A 25,978-nucleotide genomic window follows, 5' to 3' on the forward strand; every position below is an offset into this window, starting at 1 on the left:
GGCGGTGGATGAATGGCACCACAATGGATCTCGTCACAGTATTTCTGTGCATTCAAATTTCCATAGATGAAATGCAATTGTGTTCGTTGTCCATAGCTTATGCATACCCATATCATCACCCCACCTTCACCATGTGGCACTCTGTTTCACAATGGGGCTGGGCAATATGGCCAAAATGTCATATCGTGGTATTTTTCTAATTTTAGACGGTATGACGGTATTTGGCGGTATTTTATGTTTTTGATTAATAAAAGTTCTACATTTTCTTTATGAGTAGTGCGTGACCCTAGGGTGGCAACACATATATTCAAAATTATTTAAATGGGTCTTTCACCATTCAGATTGTTTTATACTGTTCAATTTAACTTCAACCGAAAATAATTTCCTGCATTTCCACCAATTTCTGCATTTCCTGCACTCATTTGAGATCATTTCCACACTGCCATGATATGGGCAAAAATACTAGGCCTTATTTTTAACCAAATGTTGCAATTGTGATTTAGATAAAAAACACTTGGGTAAACTTTTGGAATCATGGAAATATAATGTTTATTATAATTATATAGTTAGATTAGAATTAAGTGGGCACTTTGAATACAGTGTTGTTTGACATGACAACAAATTAAAATGCAATGGACGAGTTAATGTGACAGGTTAGGAACCAAATGTTCCGTGTTTCCTAGGGGACCTTATAATCTTTAGCTACATTAAAACTTTATTCATACAGCCAACATATTCATGCTTCGCCTGTTCCTCTTTGATTTAGAAGATACTGTTGCACAAACAACATGCTAATTTAGGCCTCAGTACTTTTAGCCAGTTAACTAGCGATTAGCATTAGGGGCTAACACAAGTTAGCATAACTTGCAAAGAAAATACAAAATATATAGCTGTTTGCAGATATAAGAAACACAAACTAATATTGCAATTATAAAATGCTTGTGGATTTATATTAAGATCAAAGTGGAAACAACATCGTTGTCTTCAACATTGTTGCATGTGCTGCATTGACCATGGAAACTGAACGAAAGCATCTAATGGTCAAGCAACAACAAATGCGCTCCTTGAGTGACTGGGAGTGGGACTAGGTCTGTGAGGAAAGCAGCATGAGAGAGAGAGAGAGAGAGAGAGAGAGAGAGAGAGAAAGAGAAGAGTAGATGACTCAAGTAGTGGAGTCAACAAACCAAACAATCAAATACCATTATAGAAGGTAAAGTAAAAACCCAAACCGGTATGTGCATCAATACCAGTATATAGTAAAATACAGTATACCGCCCAGCCCTAGTTCACAACGTTGACATCAGCAAACCGCTCGCCCACACGACGCCAAACAATCCATCTGCCATCTGTCCAGTCCAGTTGAAACAGGGATTAATCTGTGAAGAGCACACTTCTCCAGCGTGCCAGTGGCTGTCAAATGTGAGCATTTGCCCACTGAAGTCGGTTACGTGGAGAAAATCTTAGGTTGTGCAAACCCACACTTTCATCAGCTATCTGGGTGGCTGGTCTCAGACTTTCCCACAGGTGAAGCCGGATGTGGGGGTCCTGGGCTGGCGTGGTTAAACATGGTCTGTGGTTGTGAGGCCAGTTGGACAAACTGCCAAATTCTCTAAAAGGATGTTGGAGGCGGCTTACGGTGGATAAATTAACACAACATTTTCTGGTAACAGATCTGGTGGACATTCATGCAGTCAGCATGCCAATTGAACTTTCCCTCAAACATCTGTGGCATTGTGTTGTATGACAAAATTGCACACTTTAGAGTAGCCTTTAATTTTTCCCAGCACAAGGTGCACCTGTTTAATGATCATGCTGTTTAATCAGCTTCTTGATATGCCACACATGTCATGTGAGGATTATGTTGGCAGAGGAAATGCTCACTAACAGGGATGCAAACAAATTTGTGCACAAAATTAGAAAGAAATAAGCTTTTTATGCATATGGAACATTTCTGGGATCTTTCATTTTAGCTCACAAAACATGGGACCAACAGTTTACATGTTGCGTTTATATTTTTGTTCAGTGTTTTTCAGTTCTTCCTAACAAGTGGTTAGTGTGTCCCTGAAGTCTTACAGCAAAGGCTTGAGCTGTGATTTTTCAAGAGCAATCAATTTCATTTCAGCAGTGTCACAATCAAGCTGGTGATTGCCTGCCTCAGTTGAGTTACACTCTAGGACCTTGGGCAAGAAACACTTTATCCACAAAAATAACCCACTTTTACGACTTAAAGGGATAGATTTACAAAGAGTTTACATTGCTGCAAAGCTTGGGCACCTCTCATAGTCGGGAGGAAATACAAATCATACTGTTTACTTCCATTTACCCACCTATCAATGCTACAATACAACGCATAATTTACACTGTAACGCACTAGTGAAATAGGGTTAATCCCACACGGATAGGACTAAGTCATTTTAGCATTTGCTTTACCATGCCTGGAGTGCCAGATGGACAGAGTTTTAAGGCTATTTAAGGCTATTCCATTGGTTCCATTGTGCTAGGCAAGTTCATTCAAGCCCAATTAAGTATTTAAAATGATTTCAAATAGTATTTGAACCCAGGTCTGAACGGGTATAAGGTTAATGCCAGTGCTCTTACCTTGTGGGGTCTTTAGTTTCAGACAGGATCTCCAGCAGCTCGTCGTTGGACAGGAAGAAGAATCGTGGAAAGTAGAGGCGCTTCTTCTCCAAGTATTCATTGAGGCCCTTCAGGATCAACTCCAGGAACTCGTTTGACTTCTTCAGCTTCTCCAGCATCTGGTCGATGGCCACCACGGCCAGCACGTGCTTGTCCTGTCAGGAATAGAGGGAAATTTAATATTTCCAATAATCTGGGCCTCACCTGTATTTAAAGGAGCAATCTGCAGTTGCAACATCAATTTTTGGACTTAAATTAGTAGTAACTAGAAAAGGACATGTACTGAAGTAAATGTGGTGTGCTTGCTAGTCTTGAAGTATTTATGGTTGTGAAATTGTAGTAGTAATGGCATTAACGGTAGTAATACGGTTTTCATAGGCTATGTGTTAGTTATAGTGACCCATTTTGGGGTGGTTTGCAAGGTCGTAAGTTTGCACCCGCCACCCACCAAATGTGGGTAGAATTTGGCATTGGTGGGTAAGAATATCTATTTCACCAGGCACGTTGGCGGGTGGTCACACAGAGCATTTGGGAACAGGCCACAAGTAGAAGTTGGAATTGACAAGAAAGGCTACTAAAGTGTGACTTTGTCATTCTGTTTCTTGGCCTGACATTGTTTTCTTCACACACTAAGTTGTTTGCTCCAACTGTCTGCTGCTACGAAGACATTGCCGTCTGAGTTTTTTTCCATCACAGACAAGCAAGTGTCCAACTTACCACGGTAACGGCACGTCCCTTAAAGGGGCAGCTGAACATTTTTATCTCACCTAATGATTGTGCTTAATTGAGCATGGATCACTCCTAAAAACGTATATTCATGAAATATTGGTAATTTCCTATCATTAAAACACTTATTATACTTTCATTGTTCTCCTATATCAGTGGTCACCAACCAGTCGATCCGAATCTAATGATAAAGCTTTGCGTTCCTATTTCTTTAATGTTTTTCCCGCTGTTGGCGGTAAGTGAACTTTATTCAGCAGCCCTAGCACCGGGAAGGCAAAGTGTTCCCATTTTTTTGCCATTTCATGTGTAGAGCAAGTCAAGTTCACTTATAGGACCTACCGCTGGCCAATCCAATAGCTAAGATCTCCGTGTCTGCAGTTTCCTCGAACCATAGACTGCAAAAAGAAACCTCAAACACACAGCAACGTTGATACTATGAGATCAGTGGCAATCGGTTCCATTTAAGATGAGGAGGATGATAATTTATTTCTATTACAGCTCAATGCTAACACTGATAGGTTTAGGCTACTACATGATACTCATAATTTCCATATACCCATCATGAGGTTGTTACAAATTAGCCTATGAATGAAAGTTTACAACGTAGGTGCACAGGTCAAGATACATTTGAACAATCAAGGTGTAATGACATTGACACATTCAATACTGCCTTCCACAATCTTGCCTGCATCTAGCTGATCTGTTAGTCCAACAGTTGCAAACAAACAGTTTTGTTCCGTTTAAGAAATGTTTTCTACAGAATCGGCGGAATGAATTCACCCCTGATAACACACAAACACAGTTCACTTTCATAGCAGCCAGATCAAGGTATAATTCATTCTCACATCTATGCGCTCTCCTCCTCTCCCCGTTCCCCTCGCTTGTACACTTCAGTGCACAACACATCAGCTGTCTGTGACCAGGCAAAAAAAAACTTCCAAGCCATACCTTCATATTATAAACGCTAATCGCTACACACAGCCATGTCACCGCTTCAAATCATGCAGTACAGTGTACAGTTAGCAAGCAGTTTAGCAGTTAAACCAGCTGGTTCTGGTGGCAATAAATTCATAAAACCAAATGCTTACCTTGACTTGGAAGAGTTACAGTGTTGGATAGCAATAGCCAGCTAGGTAACATAGCATCTCTGTTTGAGCCGGATGTTTGAGTAGTCTAAACTAAGTAGGTGAAAATTAAAATTGAAAAAAAAATAATGAAATCTTACTAGCTCTCTGTCTCGCCATTTTGAGCCTGTAAACGAACCCATAAATGCTGATGCTCCAGATACCCAACTCGTCTAAAGAAGGCCAGGTTTATTGCTTCTTTAAATTAGCACTACAATTTTTAGCTGTGCTTACATGATTGCAAAATGTTTTTCTAATGATCAATTATCCTTTTAAAATGATAAACTTAGATTAGCTAACACAACGTGCTATTGGAACACAGGAGTGATGGGTGCTGAAAATGGGTCTCTGTACGCCTATGTAGATACAGTGGGGCAAAAAAGTATCTCGTCAGCCACCAATTGTGCAAGTTCTCCCACTTAAAAAGATGAGAGAGGCCTGTCATTTTCATCATAGGTACACTTCAACTATGACAGACAAAATGAAAAAAAAAATCCAGAAAATCACATTGTAGGATTTTTAATGAATTTATTTGCAAATTATGGTGGAAAATAAGTATTTGAATAGAGCCGTGAACTGTAATAACCATATCACTCTATCTTTTGTGGCAGGGCACTTTGTTGATTCTTGATGTCCAGTTGTTTATCTGTTTTTACTATTGTATCTAAACGTTTAAAAAAATCCCCAATTTTGTCATATCCAATTACAATCTTGTCTTATTGATGCAACTCCTCAACAGGCTCGGGAGAGACAAAGGTCGAGTTATACGTCCCCCGAAACATGACCCGCCAAATTGTGCTCCTTAACACCCGCCCACTTTAACCCGAGAAGCCAGCCGCACCAATGTGTCAGACAAAACACTGTTCAACTGACTACCGTGGCATGCAGGTGCTCTGCCCGCCACAAGGAGTCGTAACAGCATGATGAGCCAACTAAAGCCCCCCGGCCAAATTCACCCCTAACCTGGACGATGCTGGGCCAATTGTGCGCCAGACACGGCCTGTTATAACGCAGCCTGGGATCGAACCCGGGTCTGTAGTGACACCTCAAGCACTGCAACGTGGCCTTAGACCGCTGCGCCACTTGGGAGGCCTTAAATGATTTATTTTAAACATTGGTTGAAAGACACAGGTCACAAAAATGAAATGAAATTAAGCAATATACCCCATTACTTCTTACTAGCAATTTATTTCCTGTTTTAGAAAAATAGAAAGCACACATCTGTTTTTGTTTTTGGTGTAATTATGGCAAAATAATATGTGGCTGGTAGATCCAACTGTCAGTGTCTGGACCAAAAAGTCAATTGATGGTGGTTTGTAGGTGTGGAGTTATTATAGTGAATTATAGTGGCCTAGTATATTAGGCTAGAGAGATCACTATATCATCAAAAGCCATATCATGTGCTTTTAAGTTCTCAAAATCCTTTAATTTAAACATTCTGAAAGTTTGTGCCAGTGGATTTCAGTTTAGAATGTTGAAGCCTGCATTCCACCATTGAAATGAATGTGGATACAACCAGCTTTATAGTTTATGAAGTATGAATAGTAGTAAAAAGTCAGTTTGCACATGTCAACATTTGGGTGGTGTTTTTAGCTGAAACAGATCTAGAGCAGTGTGTATCCAAATGTTGCCTTTGATGTCTATGGAGTTATAGTTGCAAAAGTATATATAGTATCAAGAGGCTTTTGACAAGCAATCTAATTTTAGTCAGTCTTCGCATTTCAATGTTGGTTTCATGTTTGTAACATAAATGGTTCAAGAGCCGTGGTGAATCCAAAAATGTACCATTGAAGCATATGGAGCTTTTATACACATTTAAAAATGGTTATAGTTCAAAAAGTATAAATGGTTTCAAAAAGCTATTCGAGACCAGTCTGCACGTTTTCTTAGTTTGAATGGTGTTTCCATCTTAAATGGTTGCAAATTAGTAGCAAACAGAATTCATCCCATTCAAGTCTATCCCTGAAATGCATTGGGATTCATGCAACTATGGTTGTAGTGTGAATAATACAAGTAGCATAAAAAAATATGTCTTCGAGCAACAGTACCAGTGACAGTCTGCACATGTTAAAGTTGTTTTGGTGTTGGTATCTTTAACTGTTCAAGAGCAGTTGCGAATGCAAATGGGATTGAGGCGGTAGGTAGACTAGCGGCTAGAGCGTTGGGCCAGTAACTGAATGGTCACTGATTCGAATACTCGAGCCGACAAGGTGAAAAATCTGCTGATGTGCCCTTGACTGAGGCATCTAACACTAATTTGCTCCAGAGGCACAGTACTTCTATGGCCGACTCTGTAAAACAACACATTTCACTGCACTTATCTGGTGTATGTGACTTTAAAAAAAAGTATGCCCATTTAAAACATTGTTCAGAAAGTATAGATGATATCAAAAAGCTGTATACAAGCAACCTATTCCAGACCCGTCAGCAGTTTTAAAGTTTCTATCTTACACCCTTGAAAATAAGTAGCGACCTGAATTTTTCCCATTTAAGTATATAGCCACTGAAATGCATTGGGATCTCTTGCAAATATGGTTATGTAAATAGTAGTACCACTTTCCACTCACAGATATGGGTTGAAAATGGCAGATTTTGTCATTGAAAAGCACCTAAATTGGAACGTAGTGGATGTACATTAACATGCTACTGTATACATGACGTCAGAGCTCTGGTTCCCTGCTTCACAGCTCTGTATGGGTATTGACTGCAGCCGATATAAACTTGAGCACCATGCATGTCAAGAAGATGACCCATCCCTCTCATTACTTGGGATACATTTAATTTTTTCGTCCGAGTGAGGGAAATGCTGTAAATCGAGAGGATATCATACATGCTTTGATATCATACAAACAAACCACACACCTGAGTTCAAATGTGCACCTCTCATTTCCATATGTGAAAACTCATCATTTACAGTATCAACGTTTATGATCGCTTTGTTTCATCCACAGTTACAAGGATGACATGTGTTATACCCTGGGTTGTCCTGAACAGAATGAGCCTGTTTGTTGTATTGTGAAGAAAATTAACATCGGAACACACACAGGAATGCACTCATGACTCCATTCTATGTGCACCAAAATTACTATTTGTTTGTCTGAAGTGACTTTTGAAAGCCTAAACATCCTAAGATTGTATGTATTACTTAGCTAGTCATGTTGGCAATAGAATAAGCTTTCAAATGATGCCCACCTGACCCAGATTGTGATTTATAATTGAACATTTTGGGATAGCGTAAACAACAACAACAACAGTAATTGTGTGATGGTGGGGATGTTCCAAAAAAAAAACTACAAGTGTGCTTACTTCAGTTCCTCAATGGCAAAGCTATGAGAGGTCAAAATATCACCTTATAGTTGAAAACGCTTTCATTAAGTCATGAAAGTGCATTGAAATTACTTAGTAACTGTGCACAGTTGGAGATGTGTGTGGCCACTTAGAGACACCAGTTGGATCTCTCACTCAAACCATTGTAATTGTTTTTTCTTATCTTGTACCTACTCCAAAATGTTTGTATTATGTTACTGAATGTATCCAGAGCATTTTCAGATTGTGTTATCCATATAAGCAAATGCCCATGAGTGTAAGGGTGTCCATGAGGGTAGCACTATTTGTTTGTGTTTATTTTAAACACACTGTGGACAAACACTAAATAACCTTAAAACATGGTTAATTAAAACTATAATTTTGATGAGATGGATGGTCAGTCCTTGCATTCATAGCTATGTCTATACATTTGAGAGTGGTTACATTTCTCCTGCCCCATCCCTTTTTACATAAACAGGGGTGGTGATAAGGCTTTGTCATTGTTTCAACTGCTGATTGACGCTTTAAGAGTCTCTGAATAGGAGTGCTGATATAGGATCAGTTTTGCCTTTTTGATCATAATAAGGATTATAACGACAGGGGGGACCTGATCTCAGATCAGCACTTCTAGTAAGACACTTTTTGAATACAGGCACTGATGTGTGTAAACAATTAGTTACCCAGCTACATGGTGTCTTATGTCAGAATATGGCCCTGACTGTGATAGAGCAGTCATTCTTATTCTATTTGCCACACTTCTACGGTATCATATTCACTTAGAGATTAATCAATACTTATGATATGCCTGTGAAATGTAAACTTTAGTGCAAATCTAGCATTGACCTGCACAAAAGTCACAGTGTGTCTTAAGTTGTTATTCTGCAATTTGTCTCCATCCATATGTATAGCATCCATGCTCTGAGTTTACTCCAATATCCTCATTCAAGCCCCCAGCCAAACATAAAACTAGGATTTTAAAAAGTCTTGAGGCCCACAGTACAATTCAGGTCTGATCTGATCTCAGCTGTCAACTAATTTAACATGTTGGCTCTAGACATCCCTGGAAGGCCTAAAGTCTATCTAATCTTCCAAGGTTAGATGGGGAATGCATGATCACGGCTCTGAGGGATACTATCGTGCTGATATAATATGAAAAGCACAGACAGAGATAATGCAAAGAAACATAACTCATGACTAAACTTGGAGTTATAAAGTGTCTTCTTAACGACAAGGAAAAGTTTTAAATGTATCCATTTTACTGATAAGAGAGACTAAACCATTTTGTTGTTGCTATGGTCAACTGTGTGCTTTTCCTTTTTGAGGGAAATGTTAATAAAAGTTCTAAACAAACACGTAACACCAAAATGGATATCTATCTCTGTGTGTACTAAATTACAACTAAACCACATACTGTAGACCAACTACCTGCAGTCTCCCCTTCTTCATAAAATGAGAGAGCAAAGTTAATACAGTACAGGGAGTCCTAATGGAACTTGAATTCTACATTATTCACATTTTCGGCTGAAGGCTTTAGAGATTACTCTAGTCTAGCCTTTTTGTAATGTACACAGTAGTTGTACAGTACAGAGCAATTCCCACAGAGATACTATTAATTGAGTTCTAAATGTAAATCCATTGCAATTCCTATCCATGTAAATGGAAAACAATAGGCATAGAAGAGTACGTGATGTATTTGATCTAGTATCGCACATTGTTCTAAGGGTTGCACTGGAAAAGTCTAAGTTCTTGAAGTTAGGAGGGGAGTTATAATGGAGGATGGGGGGGATTTAAAAACATGCTTTTATTATTTTATCCTCTCTTTCTGCCCTTCCACAAAGTATAGAACCCACAGAGCATCTGGTAAGAGATAATAATTGCCTTTCTTCTCTTACTCTGATTGCTATTGATTTATTTGAGGCAGTGGCTGGAAATTTTACTTTAATGATGTCTCTCATTCCAAAATAAACTTTTTCTGAAGACTGACTCTAAAAGCATGTAATAAAGAAGTGGTAATAAGCACCCCATCTCACTAAGCCTTTAAATCACCTTTTGTAACCGTGAAAATTAGTAATTTGATGATCCTACTGCGAGAAAGGGGAGACTGCATTTTCTAAGATTAAATCCCTTTTTTGTTGGATTTTACGGGTGATAGTCTCCCTTCTCGAGATTACATTATTAGCGACATTCTGGCTACTGTAACCAACTCACGATAACAGGCTAAATCAAATCATCAACCTCATTTGGCAAGCAAACAGTGAAATAAAAAGCTGATTTGATGAGGTTGAATTGGTTGATTGTGCTAAATTGTTCGCTCCTTCTTCAGGACAGATGATTTAGCCATTGTAGGATTCAGAAAAATGGCAGCTCTCACATCAGACTCAGTTTTCTTGCACATCTCTTGGTATAATACAAAATAATGAAGGGGACATTTCTATTCAGTCTGTGAACAGAAATACTTTGTGAGGAGTGAGACACTGAATGGGTCCTCTCCTGAGTGTAAGCACATTTTTTTTTTAATCTACGTTCATTTCTCTGAAAATCCCTTCTCTCTGTACACATAGCAATGCGCATGCCCCACCCACCTCAGGAATCTTCCCTTTCCAGTCATTATTTCCCTGTTTTTGTGGGGTGGAAATTAACTTAAGCTGCCACATACAGTAATTGTCACTGGATCTATTTATGAAAAGCAACGCACACTCAAACTGTTGCTTGTACAAAGTGCATTTTCATATGCGTTTTTCCCTCAAACGTCTGTTAAGAACGTGTGAAATGCAAGTCCCCTTCAAAATGTCAACAATGGAACGTAGTTTTTGATTTGCATCTATTTCAAAGGCAACGCTTGGACAGGGATTAAACGCACCAAGGTAATATTTATGGATGACATTGCCATAATGTATGTTTAATGTGTCATTGTAGACTTTATTGGCCAAACAGATTAAATCCTTCAGCATGGGAGTTGAATTGACACGACCAAGAGTTATAGTACAGTATAGTACAGTAAGAGTGGTAATGCAGTACCTTAACTAAAAACATTGTCATTTATAACCTTGTCCCCCACACACACAGGCACACAGTACCCCGCCCCTTTCCTCCACCTCCTCATCAACCTCCTCAATTTACACCTCCATTCCTCCATGCACATCTCCGTTGTGCTGCTCTAATTAAAAGTGTGTGGTGTCAAAGCATTTTACCTTGAGAAGGAAGGAAGGAGAAGGAGGGGGGCGGAAGGAGGGGACTTCACAGACAGACACAGACACACTCTTTCTCTCTGCTTGGCATACCTGACAGCTCAATTATGACTTGTTTTAGTTCAGGACATGACCCCACCCCCGCCCCTAACTGGGAGAAATACTGTCTGTGAAAAAACATAAGAAAGAAAACATGAACAATTTTCACTCCCATCTGCATCTGAGGACAAGCTGACACATTAATTGACAGATTAAAGTGGAGAGTAAATAATGACTTGCGGGATGAGGCTAGTGTGAGCTTCACGGATCTGGAGCGCACCCCTGTGGTTGAAGATAAAAATAAATCACATAAAACGCACACACACACACACACACACACACACACACACACACACACACACACACACACACACACACACACACACACACACACACACACACACACACACACACACACACACACACACACACACACACACTCAAATCTGGGAATTAGATTTTATTTAAGTAAAAATGCTCCAAAATGCTTTGTGTGACCACCCGCCAATGTGGCTGTGAAGAATAGACATTCTACCAGCCAGTGCCAAAATCTACAGTACCAGCATTTGGCTAGTGGCTGGTGTTAATTTCCTACTTCACTACCGTGTACACAATATTCTGGGATGATATAAGAGACAGAGGAGAATGCGATCATTGTACAAGTGTGTGTTGATTTTTCTTAATATAGTTTAAAGATGTCATTAATTTGAAATGTTTACCAAGTACCTCAAGCAGCTTCCAAAAATGAACAACAAAATGTCGTAGATAAGGGTTTTGATCTTGCACACATTGTAAACTATTTGTGTGTTGGTATATTCTATAGAAGGGTGTTAATATTAAGAAAAGTATACCCACCTGTTTTATAAACATATTCTCCACATAATGTTATATGCCCAGAGAATTTGACAAAACCAATCATGAATATGAGTGAACTTCATCATGATCAGGTACAGTAGAATGTGAGATTGTAATGGGGTGGTACCTTAGAAAGATGCAGATTGGATAGAGTAAATACCATGCAAAAACAACAACAAAAAGTATGCCCTGTGTATATGCAAAATGGGACAAACGTTTTCATTCTAAAACATTTATCCAAGCAACAAAACACAAAAATAGGCCATTGTTTTCAAATGTTGGCATGTGTTGTTTCAAATAAGAAAATTATATGAATATTGAACAGAATTCAATTGAAAACATACATTCCTACCAAAATGAATGTTGTGTCAGTTTGTTTGTTTATGTGCTTCAGCCTAATTCAGTCAATATTTGGTGGATTTTTTTTTACAATAAGGTTTGAGAATCTTACTCCATTATGCAGCTGTTAGGCTACAATTGTCAGAACTGTATTTTTGACCTTTTATCAATTTTTAAGACAGTTGCTAGTAGGCCGACACATAAGATCACACCACATGGACCCACACATCCCACAAAAATACATTAAGACAGACTATAGGCCCTCTGTCCCTTTGCAACCTCATTTTCTATGAGACTCCACCTGGCCCGCTCTTTCCAGACAAAATCCATAATTTCTATTTGATGGCGCAGCCAGCCGAGTTTCTGGAGGACGCTGGGCTGATATTGATGTGTCTCATTTCGGGTCTGCTGGGGACACCAATTACCCTTTCGAGAGTCTCTAGGAAAGGGCTACTGGTGTACGTGTTTGTGTGTGACCGTCTGTGTGTGTGTGTGTGTGTGCGTGTGTGTGTGTGCGTGTGTGTGTGTGGGTTGGATCTTCTATCCATGTGGGGACCAAAAGTCTGCGTGGCTAGTAAAATAAGGAAAATGATCCCTCGCATGGACATTTACCATGTCCACATGAGCACAAAGCTTAGGGGTTGGGTTTAAAATTAGGGTTAGGGTTACAAATAATCAGCTAATCAAATGGCTACCCGTGTCACACCCTGACCATAGTTTGCTTTGTATGTTTCTATGTTTTGTTTGGTCAGGGTGTGATCTGAGTGGGCATTCTATGTTGTGTGTCTAGTTTGTCTGTTTCTGAGTTTTGGCCTGATATGGTTCTCAATCAGAGGCAGGTGTTAGTCATTGTCTCTGATTGGGAACCATATTTAGGTAGCCTGTTTGGTGTTGGGGTTTGTGGGTGACTGTTCCTGTATCTGTGTTTGTTTGCACCAGCTAGGCTGTTTAGGTTTTTTCACATTTATTGTTTTTGTATACTGTTTGTGTTTTCATCTTTATTAAAGATGTATACAAATAACCACGCTGTATTTTGGCCCACCTCTCCTTCGACACAAGAAAACCGTTACAACCAGGATAATTTGCATTGACACCCCCCCTCCTTTTTTTACACTGCTGACACTCGCTGTTTATTATCTATGCATAGTCATTATACGCCTACTTACATATACAGTATAAAGTTTGGACACACCTACACATTCCAGGGTTGTTCTTTATTTCTACTATTTTCTACTTTGTAGAATAATAGTGAAGACATCAACACTATGAAATAACACATATGGAATCATATAGTAACCAAAGAAAGTATTAAACAAAACAAAATATATTTCATATTTGAGATCCTTCAAAGTAGCCACCCTTTGCCTTGATGACAACTTTGCACACTATTGGAATTCTCTCAACCAGCTTCATGAGGTAGTCTGGTAGCATGGAATGCATTTCAATTAACAGGTGTGCCTTGTTAAAAGTTAATTTGTGGATTTATTTCCTTTCTTAATGTGTTATACAGAAGATAACCCTATTTGGTAAAAGACCCAAGTCCAAATTATGGCAAGAACAGCTCAAATAAGCAAAGACAAATGACAGTAAATCATTACTTTAGGACACTTTGAACGTTTCTTAAAGTGTAGTCGCAAAAATCATCAAGCGCTATGAAACTGGCTCCCATGAAGACCGCCACAGGAAAGGAAGACCCAGAGTTACTTCTGTTGCAGAGGATAAGTTCATTAGAGTTACCAGCCTCAGAAATTGCAGCCCAAATAAATACTTTGAGGAGTTTAAGTAACAGACATATCTCAACATCAACTGTTCAGAGGAGACTGCATGAATCAGGCCTTCGTGGTAAAATTGCTGCAAAATAACCACTACTAAAGGACACCAATAAGAAGAGGAGACTTGCTTGGGCCAATAAAAATTACCAAAATACACAAGCAATGGACATATGTCTTTTGGTCTGATGAGTCCAACCGCTGTGTCTTTGTGAGACGCAGAGTAGGTAAACGGATGATCTCCACATGGGTAGTTACCACCGTGAAGCATGGAGGAGGTGGTGTGGGGATGCTTTAATGGTGACACTGTCGGTGATTTACTTAGAATTCAAGGCACACTTAACCAGCATGGCTACCACAGCATACTGCAGCGATACGCCATCCCATCTGGTTTGCGCTTAGTGGGACTATCATTTGTTTTTCAACAGGACAATGACCCAACCCACCCCAGGCTGTGTAAGGGCTATTTGACCAAGAAGGAGAGTGTTGGAGTGCTGCATCAGATGACCTGGTCTACACAATCACCCGACCTCAACCCAATTGAGATGGTTTGGGATGAGTTGGACCGCAGAGGAAAAGCAGCCAACAAGTGCTCAACATTTGTGGGAACTCCTTCAAGATAGTTGGAAAAGCATTCCAGGTGAAGCTGGTTGAGAGAATGCCACGAAACTTCATCAGCCGGTGATTGGCAAGCAAATAACTGTCGATCTCACATTAATCTGAGCAGCTAACCGTTCGCTGCAGCTGTACATAGTCTATCGGTAAATAGCCCACCCAATTGTACCTACCTCATCCCCATACAGTTTATATTTATTTACTTTTCTGCTCTTTTGCACACCAGTATCTCTACCTGTACATGACCATCTGATCATTTATCACTCCAGTGTTAATCTGCAAAAATGTAATTATTCACCTACCTCCTCATGCCTTTTGCACACAATGTATATAGACTCTCTTTTTCTCTACTGTGTTATTGACTTGTTAATTGTTTACTCCATGTGTAACTCTGTGTTGTCTGTTCACACTGCTATGCTTTATCTTGGCCAGGTCGCAGTTGTAAATGAGAACTTGTTCTCAACTAGCCTACCTGGTTAAATAAAGGTGAAATAAAAAATAAAATACAAAAATTGACTGTCAATTAACATAAACACATTTAGCATCTCCTAGCATCCACACATAGCCTACAAGCCAATGATGTTGACCTTTGGAACGTCTACATTTGAAAAAGTCTAATAAATGTAATATAGCCTACACCTTCACAATAAATGCCTTATTTATTTTAGACAAGTCTAAAGAAGCATGAAATGAAGAAAATGTAGTCTATTTCAGATGAACAAAATAGCATACTCTGAGTTGTCCTGATCTTCCCTGATCTGGCTATGCCAAATGGCTGTGTGCTACACTAGTTAATTTAGCTGACAAGAATTGCTTACAATTCCGTGGCGTTATTTTGTAGTATGAAGAATACAATTGAACAAAGCTGAATAAAATAGGGATATTTTCTCTAAACAATGAGGTAGTGTGCACATGCAGATATGCTGTGATGTGCGGGTAACAAAGAAAAAGGTACTCCTATATGCTTAATTTAGAGTTCTTAATGTAACTTCAGTTGTTCTACATTGGGCTTTATGTTTTGATTATTAATACATTGTAAGGCTGCATGATGCAACTCTAATGCCTAGAATTTCACAGCGGCATCCCATTTGTGTGGGCCAGTGGCTGTTGTGCCCTTCTCCGAGTGCTGCGCACTCCATCAAGTGATCCGGTCTTACTCACAGGCTACAAATGAAGACAGACACATCGGAAAAGCAACTCCCCACATCCTTATCCAATTCCGAGGTGCATATTGAAGATATTGGAAGAACGGTACAAAGTTTGACCTATTCTTTTCTGTGCGAGAAATACTTATTCAAAACATAGTCTGGGACAGTTGTGGGATGTGATAGATCCCAAATTAATAAAACCACTAGCATTAAAAAAAAACTTTTTTACGCAATGTGGCTGACGGAACAGATCAGAACGTTTCGCTTAAGATGTTTATTCACATTATAAGCGCACATGGTAGTAAGCTATGAGCGCGAATGTTCCAATAGAAGAACCCCATTATCAAAAGTGACCGGAACTGCAATTATGCATGTAACGGTTAAATTATAAAAGGTACATTTTTATGGTGAAAATTATCTTCGCCAAACTTGAAACTCACACGCTGCTTATGTATGCCAGTTAGGCTCAACACCCATTGTAAAATGTATTAATTTTCTTAATTGTAAGAAGTTATTTGGTCACTTTAGTTGTAATACAAACCTAGACATATATAAACCTAGACATTTATGACTATGGGCTAGGCTAGATGAGGTGTGGGACTATGATTTGAAAAAGTTGGGGAAAAAAGCATTGTTTCTTATGCTAGGCATCATTCACAAGTGATAATATATAATTCACAAGTGATCAGACTATTCTTGATTTAATATTGTCTTTACATATACTAAATAATATGTATGTGAAATGTGTTTTGATTTAGAATGGACCATTATCAGGCACCTGTAGCAAAACAGGGGCAGTGGGAAAAATACATGTAATCTATGCACTTAAATAGTGAATGAAGGATGATTTCCCCATGGTTTATTGTCTTGCCAGCCAGGTAGGCTATGCTCCAGTTGTAAAGATAAACAATGTGCTTAATATTAGGACATTTGAAAATAAATATAGTAGGTCGAGCCAATAGAAAGCTGATTCTCCACTTTTTAGTAGAGGCCATCACTCTGTTTTCTTGAGCAATCGCATAGCCTATACCAGGCAGCTAGCAAGTTTGGTAGGCTACTAATGACCATCAGCAGCATCAGAGCTTGGAGAAGTCTAATTACCATGACTAAACGGTCACGTGGAATTTGACTGCCTTCATGAACGTTGATCGCCGGTGTGGAGGTAATATGGTCAGCACAACAGCCCTATTTACATGGACTCTCTGCAATAATGGTGTTTAACATGATTGTGAATGACTACGCCATCTCTTTCCCACACACATACAACTATCTGTAAGGTCCCTGAGTCGAGCAGTGAATTTCAAGCACAGATTCAACGACAAAGACCAGGGAGATTTTCCAATGACTAGCAAAGAAGGGCACCTATTGGTAGATGGCTAAACATTAAAAAAAGCAAAAACAATATCCTTATGAGCTATTAATTACTTACACTTTGGATGGTGTATCAATACACCCAGTCATTAAAAAGATACAGGCGTCCTTCTAACACAGTTGATGGAGAGGAAGGAAACCACTCAGGGATTTCACAATGAGGCCAATGGTGATTTTAAACCAGTTAGAGTTAAATGGCTGTGGAGAAAACTGATGGATGAATTACACTGTAGTTACTCCACAATACTGAGTTAAATGAGTGAAAAGAAGGAAGCCTGTACAGAATAAAACATCTTTGAAAACATGCATCCTGTTTGCATTAAGGCACAAAAGTAAAAAAAAAAAAAAAAGGTGGCAAATAAATGAACTTCATGTCTTGAATACAAAGTGTAATGTTTGGGGCAAACTTAACACAACACATCACAGAGTCACACTATTTGCAAGCATGATGGTGACTGCATCATGTTATGGGCATGCTTGTCATCAGCAAGGACTAGGCAGTTTTTTGGGATAAAAAGAAAAGGAATAGAGCTAAGCACAGGCAAAGTCCTAGAGGAAACCCTGGTTCAGTCTGCTTTCCAACAGACACTGGGAGACAAATTCACTTTTCAGCAGGACAATAGCCTAAAACACAAGGCCAAATATACACTGGAGATTTTAGGATAAAATTAAAAGGAATTAGAGCTAAACACAGACACAGTTTTGACTTAAATCGGCATGAAAATCTATGTCAAAATTTGAAAATGTCTGTCTAGCAATGATCAACAACCAACTTCACAGAGCTTGAAGAATTGTAAAAATAATAATATTGTACAATCCAGGTTTGCAAAACTCTTAAACTTTGCAAACCTGGATTTACAGTTAGAATCACCTTTGACAGCGATTACAACATGTATTGACTCAGGGGGGTTGAATACTAATCTAAATCAAAATCACATTTTTCTTCCACTTTGACAAAGTATTTTGTGTAGATTGTTTTTAACCTGTTACATCTATGGGGGCGCTATTTCATTATTGGATAAAAAACGTTCCTGTTTTAAGCGCAATATTTTGTCACAAAAAGATGCTCGACTATGCATATAATTGACAGCTTTGGAAAGAGAACACTCTGACGTTTCCAAAACTGCAAAGATACTGTCTGTGAGTGCCCCAGAACTGATGCTACAGGCAAAACCAAGATGAAACTTCAAACAGGAAATGAGCAGGATTTTTGAGGCTCTGTTTTTCATTGTCTCCTTATATGGCTGTGAATGCGCAAGGAATGAGCCTGCCCGATCTATCGTTTCCCTAAGGTGTCTGCAGCATTGTGACGTATTTGTAGGCATATCATTGGAAGATTGACCATAAGAGACTACATTTGCCAGGTGTCCGCCCGGTGTCCTCCGTCGAAATTAGTGCGTCATCTTCAACTGCACGTCCTTTTCCAAGCGATTCACAGGAGAAAGTAGACATCCACGAACGATATATCAATGAAGAGATATGTGAAAAACACCTTGAGGATTGATTCTAAACAGAGATTGCCCGTGTTTCAGTCGATATTATGGAGTTAATTTGGAAAACAGTTCGCCGTTTTGATGACTGAATTTTCGGGTTTTTTTGGTACCCAAACGTGATGTACAAAACGGAGCGATTTCCCCTACACAAAGAATCTTTCAGGAAAAACTGAACATTTGCTATGTAACTGAGAGTCTCCTCATTGAAAACATCCGAAGTTCTTCAAAGGTAAATGATTTTATTTGAATCCTTTTCTGGTTTTTGTGCAAATGTTGCCAGCTAAATGCTACGCTAAATGCTACGCTAGCTATCAATACTCTTACACAAATGCTTGTTTTGCTATGGTTCAAAAGCATATTTTGAAAATCTGAGATGACAGTGTTGTTAATGAAAAGGCTAAGCTTGAGAGCTAGCACATTCATTTCATTTCATTTGCGATTTTCATAAATAGTTAACGTTACGTTATGCTAATGAGCTTGAGGCTATAACTGGATACAGGTTTTTTTCATAGCCAAACGTGAACAAAACGGACCGATTTGTCCTACACAAATAATATTTTTTGAAAAACTGAACATTTGCTATCTAACTGAGAGTCTCCTCATTGAAAACATCTGAAGTTCTTCAAAGGTAAATGATTTTATTTGAATGATTTTCTTATTTTTGTGAAAATGTTGCTGGCTGAATTCTAGGCTTATAGCTATGCTAGCTATCAATACTCTTACACAAATGCTTGTTTAGCTATGGTTGAAAAGCATATTTTGAAAATCTGAGATGACAGTGTTGTTAACAAAAGTCTAAGCTTGAGAGCAAATATATTTATTTCATTTCATTTGCGATTTTCATGAATAGTTAACGTTGCGTTATGCTAATGAGCTTGAGGCTATAAATAGGATCCCGGATCCGGGATTGCTCAACGCAAGATGAAAATCAAATATATTTTAATCCCACTTTGTTACACAAACAATGTGGAAAAAGTAGATGGATTGGAATAATTTCTGAAGGCATGATATGCCGATATCATAGCTGTACGTAATTAAGCAGCTAAGAAGAACATTGCTAGACTGCCTGTTTGTGTCGTGCTTATGTTTGCAATACTGACAACAACGTTTGTACAAACATGTTGATAATGTATTTTGTGTAAAACATGTAAATAGCTGCATGTAGCCTACTCCCCTCCTTTTTTAAATGAAAAATAACATGAAATTGTGCTTATGCTTACTGAAGCATGGAATGCAATAGAACAGTTTTGTGTACAACATGAAGTTTGTAGGAAATTGTGCTTATGCATAATAGCCTATTGAGGGAATGCAATAGTTTATTAAACAGTTGTGTGTACAACATGAAGTTTTTAGGCTACACCAGTGACTAGACAAAGGCGATAAAGGAAGGGGGAGCAGCAGTGGAACACTCAGCACAGCAGCTACGCAGGCAGCGGATTCGGCACTCAGCTAATTAAAAAGTCAAATCCTGCACATGCACAGAAATGTCCATATCTTTTGCCTGGGCAAATTGATATACAAACAAGCTATATCCGAGGCCACCATCACATAGCTCTAGTTCTTTAGACAGTCAAAAGTCCAAAACAGGTAAACCCACACCCATGTAGGCACAGATCAGGGTACCAAGGGCCTGGAATTCATACGTCTGTAGTCGAAATTGAGTTACCCGCCTTACATTATGTGTCAACTGGAAAAACACTATAAATTCAATCCCTTAATAACTGAGTATGAGTGTGTGTTTGTTACTACTTACCAGAGAGACATGCTTCATGGTGTCCCTCCAGGTCTTGTCGACGGCAGTGAAGCGGCGTCCCTCCTCTGGCATTTGGGCCATGATGTCTGGGGAGCTGAATATGGGCTCTAGGTAGAGCCAGGTGGACTGCACCTTCAGCCACTCGTCCATGATCTCCTGCAGAAGCAGAAGCTTGCCTTCCCAGTCCCTGGGGATGGATGGATGAATTAATGAATTAATACATCAGGGTCATATTCATTAGGGCACACCATATCAAATAATTATTTGGGATTTGAGATCCAATGTTTTATATTTGGTGAAAGTACAGAAGGTTACCTTTAATTTGAGGGTATTTTCATATCTGTTTTACCGTTTAGAAATTAAAGCACGTTATGTATCTAGTCTATTTGAAGGTGTCATAAGTACAGTGTGTCAAGGCTCTGGGGGCACGGCTGTTGCATCCAGCAGTGTGTGTGACGTTTGGTGTGGTGTACTTTGTTGTTTTTACACTTTGTTTGTAAACCATCTGTCAATGATTGCTTTACAGTGACGGGGTGTTAGACTGATCTTGTTGATCGTGTACATACCCTCTACAAACGGATTAAGTTTTGAAAACGCTGCTCACAGCGGAATCCAACACGGTAAAGAGATCATACTACAATGCAACTCACACACAAATGCAATGGATATCCCAATGGCCCATCTAATCTCCTATTGTCTGTGAGTGGATTACAAACCCAAATGCAAAAGCGGAAAACGCGGGGGAATCAGACACAGACTTTAAAAAATGAAGAACAAACTTCCCTTACACACCACCTTGCTGATGAATGCCCAGTCATTGAGGGGGAAAGAGGATGCGCTGTCAGCAGCAACATGAATACTGGGAGGCCTGTTTGCTGGCGTTTACTGAGACTTGGCTGGATGACAGAGTCCTGGACAGGGAATTGAGGCCGGCCGGGTTCACACTGGTCAGAGCGGACCGTGATCTGACCACCACAGGGAAATAGCACGGAGGGGGCGCCTACCTGCTTGTCAAGGACCAGTGTTGTAAATCGATCCTGGTAAGAGAGAGACTCTGTACCCCTGACATTGAACTGCTTTTTAAGTCACTGCAACCCTACTATCTGCCCCTTGAGTTCCCCCAATTGTTTGTTACCGTTGTGTATATTCAACGAAAAGCTTATATAACAAAGGCATCAAATATTATCTATAATCCGTCACAAAACACTGGAATCCATTTTCCCCGACGCACCCACATTTATTTTAGGGTATTTTAACTGCACTTTGCACAAAGTCCCGTGCACGTACCACCTGTATGTGAACTGTCACGCTATGAAAAATAAGACTCTTGATTTGTGCAATGAGACAATACCAAATGATTTCCCTGCCACCACCAGACCTTCCAAGAAACATCAGACCACAATGTTGTCTACCTCCAGCCAACCTACTGTCAGCTCCTGGAGAGGGAGAAACCTACAGTTAAAACTGTCCAGATCTGGAACGACAATAGTATCACTCATCTCCAAGGGTGTTTTGACTGTACTATGTGGGAGGTATTTGAGGACAGCAGCTCTGTTCTTTTTTTTTTAAGGGGGTAGATCAGCTTTAATATTGCGGTTAGATTGTTGCTCCCATCAATGTAATTGTCTGCATAATTTCCAATCCCCCATATATTTTGGGGATAAATATATGTATATACATACACATACCAATATACATTTACAGTATCGTTCAAAAGTTTGGGGTCGTTCAGAAATGTCCTTGAAAGAAAAGCAATTTTTTTGACCATTAAAATAACATCAAATTGATCAGAAATACAGTGTAGACATTGTTAATGTTGTAAATTACTATTGTAGCTGGAAATGGCAGATGTTTTATGGAATATCTATATAGGCATACAGAGGTCCATTATAGGCAACCATCACTCCTGTGTTCCAATGGCACCTTGTGTTAGCTAATCCAAGTTTACCATTTTAAAATGCTAATTGAGCATTAGAAATCACTTTTTCAATTATGTTAGCACAGCTGAAAACTTGTTCTGATTAAAGAAGCAATAAAACTGTCCATCTTTAGACTAGTTGAGTATCTGGAGCATCAGCATTTGTGGGTTCGATTACAGGCTCAAAATGGCCAGAAACAAATAACTTTCTTCTGAAACTCATCAGTCTATTCTTGTTCTGAGAAATCAAGGCTATTCAATGAGAGAAATTGCCAAGAAACTGATCTCGTACAGCGATGTGTACTACTTCCTTCACAGAACAGAGCACACTGTTTCTAACCAGAGTAGAAAGAGGAGTGGAAGGCCCCGGTGCACAACTGAGCAAGAGGACAAGTACATTACAGTGTCTAGTTTGAGAAACAGACGCCTCACAAGTACCCAACTGGCAGCTTAATTAAATAGTACCCGCAAAACACCAGTCTCAACGTCAACAGTGAATATGTTTAGCCTATGGAAAAACACCTTTCCCATCTCAGGGATTAAAATCCTATGAACTAAGAGCATTTTATCTGCACTTGTACCACACTGTCTGTCAACCCTGACACGTATGTAGCTAACTACCTAACTATTATTTAAAAGCATGTTTGAGATAAATCCAAAATGTTCTCATTGATCAAGTATCCCTTGTACAAATAAACTCACATATAATATCAAACTAATAAAGTTAACATTGGGCCTCTAACAAGGTTGACGATTTACATGGTTGAGGTTTTAGGTGAAAATCGGCCATTACTCCTCATATGGTGAAGAGCATGGGACTACAAGTTTTTCATGAAATTAGTTATTATACATATGTTCCACACATAATGAAAGTTTAATCAAATTCCAGGTTTCCTAAAGTGAATTGAGCGAACAGGCTTGACGTGTTGAGCTCGAGCATCTCAGTCAAAGATGATAAAACAATTATTAATAGACCAAAAAGAGAGAGAAGACTTCTATGCTATTCAGAGGTCCCAAACAATGTCTCCTGGTGTGAATAATTTAACTTGGTGGAATGGTCCATTATTTTAAAGGGGTATATTTTTTGCTTAACAGGGTTGGCCTTAAAATGAGGGACAAATGTAAATACATCACTAATCACATGAATACAAATAATAATCTTCAGAAATTACTTTGCCAAAGCAGCAAATTAACGCGGCCTTTACAATGATGGTGAAACTTGGAAGTAATGTTGGGATTAAGTGGGTTGAAATATTCCTAGAAGACACAGGGTTTATGAAGGGCCTTTATTCATATTAAAAATCTAATGTATTAATTTCTCCATCGTTGTCAATAAAGGTGGTAATTGGGAGAATATTCAGTGTGCACACAGTATCCCCCCCAAAAATAAACGATTATACAGAAAACAAAAACAAGCACTTCTTATTGAAACTTCCGGTTTCAGTAAATGTTTTACCGTTTAGTGCCAAATGAATATGACCCAGAGTACTGTGTACTGCCATATGTGTACGATTCAATTGGAGAATATTGTACAAAATGCACAGTATTTTTTAACTGTAATTTAAACTCCTCACCTGCTCACCTAATTTTATACCATGCCCCTTCTCACCTGATCTCAGCCTCAAAGGGCTTGATGAAGGGCGAGCCCCGCATGGTCTGCGTCTTGACAATGTGGTCGTCCAGCAGCATCTGCACTTCGTCCACCGACGACAGGATGGACGTGCCAGTCTCGCGGTAGGGCAGCAGGGCAAAGTCCATGTCGCCCCACTCCAGGGCCATCTTCTCCATGGCCTTTTCCAGCGAGTGCTCCTTGCTGGCCGCTTCGCTGACGCCCTCGAAGCTGGCCAGGTGGGCCTCCAGGCGCAGTGGAATGAAGCGGGCTACGCAGGCACCTTCCTCGGCTGGACGCAGCGGGAAGCCCACCACCTCCGACATGGTGTTCCAGTGGCGGTCACGTAGCCCCGGGTTACACAGCACCTTAGTTGGAGGGGATTTGGTTTATTGTTAGTCTCTTGTGTCATATACTGTGCCTACATCCGAATTGACCAGAGCCCATAGCTACAGTAGTAGTGCACTACATAGGGAATAGGTTGCCATTTGGGAAGCATCCAGTATGCAGTGTCTTGGCTAAGTGTGGGGTCAATGAGCCTTGGCTTACACAGCACCTAGGGTTACACAGCAACAGGTTGTTGTATTGTGTACTGTATCCTCATATTACTGGGAAATGTATGATGATATTCTTATACTGTTGAGAACTAGCTGTAAAAGACTAGTGTGGGTGACATGAGTTGGCCGCTGCAATACAAGGTAAAAGTTGTTTGAGATCTAGTGGAAAGTGCTACATGAATACAATCAATTAATCCAGTGTCAGTAATAGACAGAATAATAGTAAATCAGTGCATAAATCATGAGGGTCGATGTGATGTGAAAGGGCCCTGTTTCCCGATAGCGATGGAACTTAGGCTAAAAGTAAAATAATTAAAGAATATATAAATAGTAGGATGAGCAATGTCGGAGTCCGGAGTGTATATATCATGATGTGTGTTTTGTACTATTTTATTTTTATTTATTTTTAATCCCAGCCCCCGTTCCCGCAGGAGGCCTTTTGCCCTTTGACAGGCAATGTGTTCTTAACTGACTTGCCTAGTTAAATAAAGGTTAAATAAAATAAATATACAAACCCAGTCAAAAGTTTGGACTTTTCTACATTGTAAAATAATAGTGAAGAGATCAAAACTATGAAAAACCACATATGGAATCATGTTGTAACCTAAAAAGTGTTAAACAAATCAAAATACATTTAAAATTTTAGATTCTTCAAAGTAGCCACGCTTTGCCTTGATGACAGTTTTGCACACTCTTGAAATTCTCTCAACCAGCTTCACCTGGAATGCTTTTCCAACAGTCTTGAAGGAGTTATGCTGAGCACTTGTTGGCTGCTTTTTCAACTCATCCCAAACCATCTCAATTGGGTTGAGGTTGGGTGATTGTGGAGGACATGTCATCTGATGCAGCACTTCATCATTCTCTTTCTTGGTCAAATAGCCCTTAAACAGCCTGGAGGTGTGTTGGGTCATTGTCCTGTTGAAAAACAAATGATAGTCTCACTAAGCGCAAACCAGATGGGATGGCGTATCGCTACAGAATGCTGTGGTATAGATGCTGGTTAAGTGTGCCTTGAAATCTAAATAAATCACTGTCAGTGTCACCAGCAAAGGAACCCCACAACGGGCACATCTTCTCCATGCTTCACAGTGGGAACTACACATGCAGAGATCATCCGTTCACTATCTGAAATTTGGAGATGGTTGTCCTTCTGGAAGGTTCTCTCATCTCCTTAAAAGGAACTCTAGAGCTCTGTCAAAGTGACCATCGGGTCCTTGGTTACCTCCCTGAACAAGGCCCTTCTCCCCCGATGGTCAGTTTGGCAAGGCGGCCAACACTGGGAAGAGTATTGGTGGTTCCAAACTTCTTCCATTTAAGAATGATGGAGGCCACTGTGTTCTTCAGGACCTTCAATGCTGCAGACATTTTTTGGTACCCTTCCCCAGGTCTGTGGCTCGACACAGTCCTGTCTCGGAGCTCTATGGACAATTCTTTCGATCTCATGACTTGGTTTTTGCTCTTACATGCACTGGTAACTGTGTGCCTTTCCAAATCATGTCCAATCAATTGAATTTACTAAAGGTGGACTCCA

At 39.6% G+C, this 25,978-nt stretch overlaps 1 protein-coding gene across 1 annotated transcript in view; it reads right to left on the reverse strand.

Annotated features, from left to right (window-relative positions):
• Positions 1–25,978, reverse strand: part of dnah7 (dynein, axonemal, heavy chain 7) — a 213,750-nt gene that overhangs the window by 158,429 nt on the left and 29,343 nt on the right. The window contains exons 18-20 of the mRNA XM_064945130.1: positions 23,891–24,258; positions 20,364–20,550; positions 2,599–2,792 (exon numbers count right to left, since the gene is read on the reverse strand). Of these exons, the coding sequence (XP_064801202.1) occupies positions 2,599–2,792; positions 20,364–20,550; positions 23,891–24,258 (749 nt within the window). The remainder of the gene's footprint in view (positions 1–2,598; positions 2,793–20,363; positions 20,551–23,890; positions 24,259–25,978) is intronic.

This window comes from Oncorhynchus masou, chromosome 29 (assembly GCF_036934945.1).
Source record: "Oncorhynchus masou masou isolate Uvic2021 chromosome 29, UVic_Omas_1.1, whole genome shotgun sequence".
Taxonomy (NCBI): Eukaryota; Metazoa; Chordata; class Actinopteri; order Salmoniformes; family Salmonidae; genus Oncorhynchus; species Oncorhynchus masou.